The sequence below is a fragment of the Parasteatoda tepidariorum genome, chromosome 10, assembly GCF_043381705.1.
Source record: "Parasteatoda tepidariorum isolate YZ-2023 chromosome 10, CAS_Ptep_4.0, whole genome shotgun sequence".
Lineage (NCBI taxonomy): Eukaryota > Metazoa > Arthropoda > Arachnida > Araneae > Theridiidae > Parasteatoda > Parasteatoda tepidariorum.
In genome coordinates, this window is record NC_092213.1 from 2,318,438 (window position 1) to 2,326,927 (window position 8,490).

The window sequence follows — 8,490 nt, forward strand, 5'->3', positions numbered from 1 at the left end:
GGGAAAGGCGGAAAAGAAAAAATGAAATAATTTATTAATTCGGAAAGCATAATAAATCCAAAAGTGTGTTAAATAAATAAAGGTCTAATAGCTCTTTCTTTTTTCTGTAAAAACTTGCAGACGATTAATGCAGTATAAAACATTAGCAGACGATTATTTACTGAGTAAAAACATAAATATATTTATTGAAAACAATAATTAATTCTTTCAAAGAATGCAGACGATATTATATGACCATTTGGCGGGAAAATGTTAGATAAAAACAGTAAAATAATGAAATAAATTAACACGCAGACATTAACAAGAAGCCTGAGAGTTACAATTCTACTAAATCAATTCGGTATGCCGAGTCTCCAACGATTTCAATTTAAGTTATATAAAATCGTTAATTCTCCGAAAGTGGATTCTGTGATTTGGAATAAAAGTGGAAATGGAATCGTTTTCGATCTTAATAATTTTAAAAGAAACTTTTTGGATATTAACAAAGATTTCTGCAAAAGCAATAAAATTGCTAGTTTCATCAGGCAGTTAAATCTTTATGGATTTAAAAAGACTACTGACTTGAGAACGATAAGAAATAAGAGACATTTGCATGAATTTAAAAATCCCTGGTTCTTACGAGGAAGAGAAGATTTGCTGAATAATGTTTCTAGAAATCATACGCATTTAAGTGTAAGTAAACTTTTTTTAAATGAAATATGCTGATTTTAAACATAATTTTAGAATGTATTTCCTTCTTACAAATAACTTTTTATTTGACTAAGTTTTATGGCGTTAGTGTATCATCATTCATCAAACTTGTGACAAAAATAATTTTCATACTTTGAACTCGTAAGTTTTTTTTTTTTTTTAACTTGTGAGCTAAACAAAACCTAAGATTAATGTTTTTTTTTAATTAATTCATTTATTATAACTCTTTTTGTTAAATATTGGTTAAAAGCATGCGAATCTAAATATTTGATTTTATAAATTTATTCTAATGTTGACTTCAGAGAAATAAAAAAGGGGGAATCAGATTTCCTGTTTGTTAACCTACACAGAATTACACGAAAGCGATTTCCTTATTTTGTAATTATTTAGTTAATATTTGGGTATATTTATATTTCATTTTAACCATTGAAATGTGTTCTGTTAAACATTGTTGCCAAATTTTAAAGTTCAAGGTTGGATATAAGTAATTCTCATTTATATGCAAAATTTTATTTATATGAAGATAAATATATATTTTTTTAAATAAATGTCTTCCCTTAGAGCATTTCGTGAAATTATAACGCTTTATTTTTATTTTTATTACAATTTTTCATCTATATATTTTTTTGCTGCTGAATATTATTAATGCTTGTATTGTAATGCGTCATTTCTTTTAACCCATGTGAAAAGTAATTTTATTTGAGATGTTAAAACGACAGCTAGACATTTGGATTAAGATAATTTTTTTTAGTTTACTTCGAACGCTTATGTATATCATATAAGGCATTCGCCATGTCTTAGACTCTGCCCACATTTACAAGTTAACATTACAGTATACAGTGTGACTCCAAACATTGAACTTTATAATGTGAATATAGTGAAATTCTATGAATGACTTCCCATTGTAATTTTCAAGTGGCATTGAAGTGTGTATAAATAAAATCGTAATGTACAATAAGCAAAAAAATGGACCACCTTGAATAACTTTTAATCTAAAGAATGAATCTTCACGCTCTAGGATTCAATCTGAATGGCTCCAGGGGGTGACGTCAAATATGCTAATTAATTAGTGCAGACAATAAAGTTACGAAATCAGGCTCACAAACGTACTTTTTCTAAATAAACATGCCCTTTTTTCAACAGATTCGGATTTCTGACCCCAAAAATATATGGGATAGTCGCAATCTGGAAAATAGGGTCCCCAAAACTTGAATCCCTTAATGTTAATTTTGTTTTTTTGTGTGTTTCGCTATAATTCAAGAAGTTTTTAAGCGAATTGAAAAAATTTTGCTAACAATTATAAAATTCGTTTATCGAAAGATAATTCCATGCAAAAAATAATTTCTAGTTAATATTTATTGTTTTTTTATTATTTTATTTAATAATGGTCGAAAAAAGCTATGTTTATTCAGAGAAAATACGTTTTTGTGTCTGATTTCGTAATTTAAAATATCGTCTGCACTTATTAATTAACCTATTTGATGTCACCCTCTCGAACCATTAAGATTGAGTCCTAGAACTTGAAAGTCCAATCATTAGATCAAAAATTATTCAAAATGGTCAGGTTTTTTTTTTTTTTTTTTTTTTTTTTGCGACTGTACGTTTTTTCTCTCTTTATTATTTCAGAGCTTCATAATTCAATTATTTCGCCCCACAGAAATAACATTATATAAGTCGTTTTATAAAACCGCCGTTTCATATACCGCAGTTTCATAAGAAAACTGTAAACTAACTGTAACACTAAATACAAAAAAAACTGTTGCAAAGTTCATACGCACATGGAAAAAAAATTAAAAACTGGTGTCAATTTTGTTATAAAAAAGCTTAAAATTTCTTAATATTAGCTAACATTTCCGAATTAAGGTTTCGTATACTCCATCTTCAGCTCTACATGTATTTAGTTAGAGAAAATAAAATTATCATTCATTATTCTATTGCGCGACAGAACTCAGTTGGATTTTTGAAATTTTTTTTCTTCTTTTTAACTAGAAAGGAATTGAATTGTTTTATACATTAGCAGTTTTGTATTTCTCTTTATGTGCATTGATCTAAGAAAAGGTCCATTTAAACATCTGTTGATAAAGAGGTACACATGGCATCAAAAATCTATACCTATGAAATATAATCTTAAAAGATGCTGTCATAAATGCCAAATTTGAGTTCTTCCACTCTTCTCGTGGTGCAAAGATGACAATATGACGTCGTTACGAGTTTGGTAGTAGTCAGATAGGTTTCTCAAAATATCAACAAATAGAAGACCATTTTTATTCTTTTGATCTGACATGCATTTATCGAAGTATATCTATTTCAAAAATTTTTACGTCTCAATCTTCATTTTGAAATCACCTATGAACCTGTAGAACAAATTGGAATACTGATTTCAAAAATTCCAAACCTGCTGAAAAAAAGTTTTTTCTTTCTTTCTTTAAGATTTTAGAGTTTTCTCTGATCCAACCCAGAGGGTGATCCAGTTTAACATCATTGACTGCATCGATTGAAAATATTACGCACGTGTATTTTTACATTTTTGATTCGATAAGTTTTTACTCAATAAGATTTTACTCAAAAATCCCACCACGGTATGATTTATTGGTGCTGATTAGGTCTTTAAATTTAAAGATCGTTTGATAGGATGCATCAGATTGCGAAAAGGTTTAAAATATTGATTTTTTTTAAAATAAAAAGAAAAACATATTTATTTATTTATTTTTTAAAAAAATATGCGAAAATAAAATTTTTATCGTGTAAATTTCTACAAAGCATAGTTCTTTTTATTATTAGTATAATAAACAATGCAGGTAATTATTTCTGGAACTTTATAGACAAAATATCGAAATTTGATTAAGGTTTAGAAAAGTATAAAATAAAATGTCCATTTTATATATAAAAATGAATATTAATTGTCTTCTTATTATTTTCTCCTAGAAAAATACAGTTTCCCAAAGAAAAAAAAGTAAACGCAGAGGAAATAAAAGAAGGGTAAATATAACTTTTGTTGTTTATTTCTTAATTTAAAATATAAATAAAAATTTCATTTATCATTTTTCAAGAAAATGCAACGTCAAGGAGTAACGTAATGCCGCTTCAAATCTTTAAAAAAGGTAGTTTCTGAATGAAGATTCCTAAACATTGTACTTTGCCAAATATTAAACGTAACTAAGGACAAAGTGATATTTATTTAAATCAAATGATTAAAATCAGTATAAAAAAATTTAACGATGAGGTTTAATAATTTTTCATTCCCTTAAACTATCATATTTTTTATCTTCATATATACGCTCTTTTATTTTGTTGGTTGATTTAATTTTTATATAAAAGAATACAATTACACAAATTCGCTCACAGGTTTAAAAACTGAATCAAATAAACTTTGAAATAAATGTAAATCAAATTTATAAATTTAAGTATGGTGTTATTGTTTATAGAGCACCACCACCGTACTAAAATAGATAGGAAACATTTTAAGTTGGAAAATAATAAAAAAAATCATATGCCAGCTCTTGTGAAAAAAATAACAATTTCAAGTTCAAAATTTGTTTTTATTTATTTTTAAGAATCTATTTCTAAAAATAAATTAAAACTAATTACATTTAATTCAGTCAATCCTAAGTGTTTTTAGAAGGGCGGACCACCCTGCCTGCCCTTTGATCCCTATAAATGCCCCCTCTTTGCCCTTTTTTCAAAAATAAGCCACCATCCCTTAAAAACACTGCCTTTTTATTCATATTCCAGTTTTAGAAAAATTAATTTACTATTAAAGTAATAATTACACGCAAAAATTAGCTGTGTTTATAGGTTTAATTCTGATTACTGTTACAAATATTTACTTAGTTAGAATTATTCTCAACTGGTAAAATTTTTATAAGTTTCTCTTTATTCAAGAGGTTTATTAATATATTTTTAAAGTGATCTTAAATTTTAAAAATATTTTTGAATAAATACCTTTTTTGTAAAAAAAAGAAAAAAGAAAATGCGCTTTTAAATATTTATTTTCTATTAATTTTCAGTATGAATTGTAGAAAAAATCTTTTAAGCCATTTATCAAAAAAAATTTTTTTTTTAGTTTACTTTTCAAAAAAAAAAATTTTAGGCGAAGAGATTTTCTCTTAGCATACCTTTAATTGTTATTTGTAAACCACAAATATTTCTTTTATTTAGATAATGAGCAAAAATTACTTTTTAAATATACACAAAAAATAGTATAAGGTGGTAATTTAAAAATTGTTGAGAATCAAATTCATTTATCACACGATATTACACATTTTGATACATTTTTACGGTGTTAAGTCAGTGCCTGTTCGAAACTCAAGGGCCAGTTATTATTTTTTCTTTAATGTTACCGTCTATACTATGTCGATGAAATTGTAATGTTACAGTCTATACTATGTTGATGATTTGAATAATTTATTCCAGTTTTTTCCTAAATCAAATGACATTCATTTGTAAAATCTATTACAATGTTCGTATTTTTTCTTTCAAAATAGGGCAGACCCATCCATTCCAACAACTCCGGACCTACTATAAATAAAGCAAGAAATAAAATGAATAAGTCAAATTCCGATTTAGTTGAGAGGAATAAAAATAAAGAAACAGAAAAGAAAAAGGGACATTTTGAAATTGTTAAACTTTTCAACTCAATTCATCAGGAAACTGAAACTTTAGGTTCAACAGTTGCAGAACCAAAGCAAAATATCAAAAAAGAGAAACAACGGAAGTCACCTAATTCGAAGTTTCCCGAGAAGAAAAAACACGTAAAAGATGTGAATTCAGTAAATATAACAGCTTATTCATCAACATTTCCTCAGGCAGTTAACAACCGCTCAACACTTGTTAAGCGTCAAATGGATAATCATATTGAAAACAAAGCAGTTTGGATGAACACTAGAAAAGATTCAGTTTATCGGAAAAAAAGGAGTGAGGGAATCTCGTTAGGGAATTTTAGATTCCCTTTCACGAGTATACAAAACAACACAGACGCTTGCCAGAACTGCTCCAAGACAATCCTTCCTCAGTGTCATGAAAATAAAGAGAATGTTAAATTACAGCCAAATGAACAACAAAAGTTCTACACTCTTATTACAGCACCCAGACATTTCATTGCAGCACAGAACGTAAGAGAGCCTCTGAAAGATATCCAAGAGCGTAAAGATGATACTCTACAGTTCATTCGAATACCTGTTAACAGGCAGGATTTTAAATTTCCGTGGGCACTGTTATCTGATAATAGTAGAACAGATGAAGAGGATCGATTTAAAGTGAAAATCAAGTTTGATGCCGACAATGATTGTGAATTGACTGAAGAATATGAGGAGCTCAGGGATACATACTTGAGATTTAAACACCCTGAGCTTCATAATGAATCTTGCATATGCCCAACATTTTTGAAGCATATCTAGCATCGATCAAGAACATTGCTGACTCAGAAATACAGACATTGAGCATCCTTTTGTAAGCATTTTTACAAAATTGCTCTTTGTAATTTAATTTTTTTATTTAATTATAATTTAAATTTATGTAATGTTTCCCCATTGATTACATGCATATGACAAAGATTGAGCTCCATGAAATAAAGAATTTAAAAAAATTCAAGACACTATCGAATTCAGGTATTTTAATGCACATTTTTAAAGATACTCAGATTTAATGTATAAAATGTTTGATAACTTCTTGAACAGTAGTTTCGACCTCTGTGATGTTTTGGTGGTATTTAATATAGTTTCATATATTAACTACATGATGTTTGTTATTTGGCTAGAATATTGTCACACAAAAGTGAGTTCCATGAGTTTGAGATTTCAGAGAACAGGGAGGCCAAGCGAATGCGCTCAGAAACACAATTAGAGTGATCGAAAAATCTCTGCATAACTGGCAATCAACCACCAAGTTTTAAGTGAATCTCGCCGAAGATTTTAACGCTATCAAATTTATTTATTTATTTATAAGGTTCGATTATTATCACGTAATTATTCTACTATAAATTTTACTATTAAAAGATTCGACAATGATTAGAGACGTACTGAATACTCCTTAAAAGGAGATTTAAACGGTCCACACTTCACGAACTAGTATACGCTTAAGCTGTTAGCAAATTATCTAGAAAACTGTATTTCACATTATATTATAACTTAAAAAAATATATCATGATTATGCTATGATAATATAGATAACGAATTATGCTATAATAATTAATTTTTATTACTAGAGAAACGATTGAAACGCGCCAAAAAAGCGTGTTTTCATTTACAATACGTGTTGACTCGCTGATTCAAGCTAGAGAATTTAAACATTGTGATTCTTTGCAGATCTTACATATAGTTAGATTTTTTTTCAACTTTACATGCAGGTTACTGTTTAAGTTTAGTTTAAGTTATTTGTACAAAGATTTTACAAAACTAATCATTAATTTTTACGGGAGAGAAGTGTGAATAAAATCAAAAATTGTGAATTAGTTGAACGATATATAAAACTTACTTATATTTGGAATTTAAACATTCAGATCAGACATTAAGTTTAATGATTATTAGACATACGCTTAAAATTTTTAAAAAATATTTGTGATCTCAACTTAATTGTTTTATTCTTAATAGCAACATGCATACATAATTTATTTGTTTATATTTACGAGAAACAGTTTAAAAGAAATTTTGTAAAGCTTCGTGTATATAATAATCGGGACCATGCCTTTAAAATGTTTGAAAACTATCTTGAAAAAAAATGCTTTTTTAAAAAAATTTAATTTAACTTTATTTGTGTTAGAAACATGCATAACTAATTTATTTATTCGTGCAACTGACTATGATTCACGAAAGATTATGCCCAATTATTTAAGATTTAATGCGTCGAAAACTTGCTTAAATCGAAAACTTCCGACCAAAACTGCATTGTTTTTATTAGAATTGTGTTTTTTATTCACACATAATTTTATCGTTTATTTATGTACATAATTTATCATTATACATAATTTATTATTATTACAGTTTTTCTTAATTGTTATTTAATTTTATTTCTTTTTTATACTGAAAATCTGCATAGTTTATTCATTTATTTTAACGATAATAAATTGTAATTGACATAAAAATGTGTCAAACTTAGCAACAAAAGCTTTTAATAGTCTGAAATACAAAGATTTTACATAGGTTTATAATTTCTGAAAACTGATGATTTTTTATAAATGTTTTACTACTCTTTTACGAAGGACTGGAATGTCCATAGCTAATTTTTTTTTTACCATAAATGATTGTGTTTGAATAAGTAAAGGTCATGAACAACATTTTAAACTTTATAATCTTTAGATTTAGCCTAAGTTCAAAGTGTTTACAAGCTATTTTGCAAGAACAATGTTTCTTTGATTTAAATCATGCATACACGATTTAGTCTAAGTTTCTAGGAATGTGCATAAATAGTTTATTAAAACTTTTATGATTATTTGTTGTGATCGACGAAAGAATAGTTCAAAATTATGGGGAGAAAAGTTTCCTTCAAAAAGCATTCCAAACTGTAGATATTCTGCATAATTCACAAATGTTTGTAGTCTATCCAGAAAGCTGTTAAACAGTTTAATTGTTTTTTTTTACCAGAAATATGCCTAAAATAATGAATTGGAGTTGAATGAATTGATTGCTCATGAATATATGCTTAGCATTCAATATTATGATTTTTTAGATTTTGAATAAATTTGGCAATCATCTCATTTTCAGGATTTATTCTTGGAATATGCATAGGTATTAACTTTTACAATAATTGTCAGTGATTGTAAAGCTCATGAACTTATGTCCTTCAAGCTCAACTTTATTAACTCCT

General features: G+C 27.3%; 1 protein-coding gene across 1 annotated transcript; it reads left to right on the forward strand.

The window, feature by feature from the left end:
• LOC107451831 (heat shock factor protein-like) lies at positions 1–8,490 on the forward strand. Its single transcript, XM_016068065.3, has 3 exons — positions 1–672; positions 3,616–3,669; positions 5,175–8,490. Exons 1-3 carry the CDS (start codon positions 343–345, stop codon positions 6,084–6,086), a joined length of 1,296 nt encoding a protein of 431 aa, XP_015923551.2. The 5' UTR covers positions 1–342; the 3' UTR covers positions 6,087–8,490.

Bases quoted from the DNA above. Each gene is read 5' to 3' on its own strand.
- LOC107451831 (XM_016068065.3), top strand. From the start codon at position 343: ATGCCGAGTCTCCAACGATTTCAATTTAAGTTATATAAAATCGTTAAT. The intron at 673-3,615 runs GTAAGTAAACTT...ATTTTCTCCTAG, and splicing joins GAAATCATACGCATTTAAGT to AAAAATACAGTTTCCCAAAG. The intron at 3,670-5,174 runs GTAAATATAACT...CTTTCAAAATAG, and splicing joins GCAGAGGAAATAAAAGAAGG to GGCAGACCCATCCATTCCAA.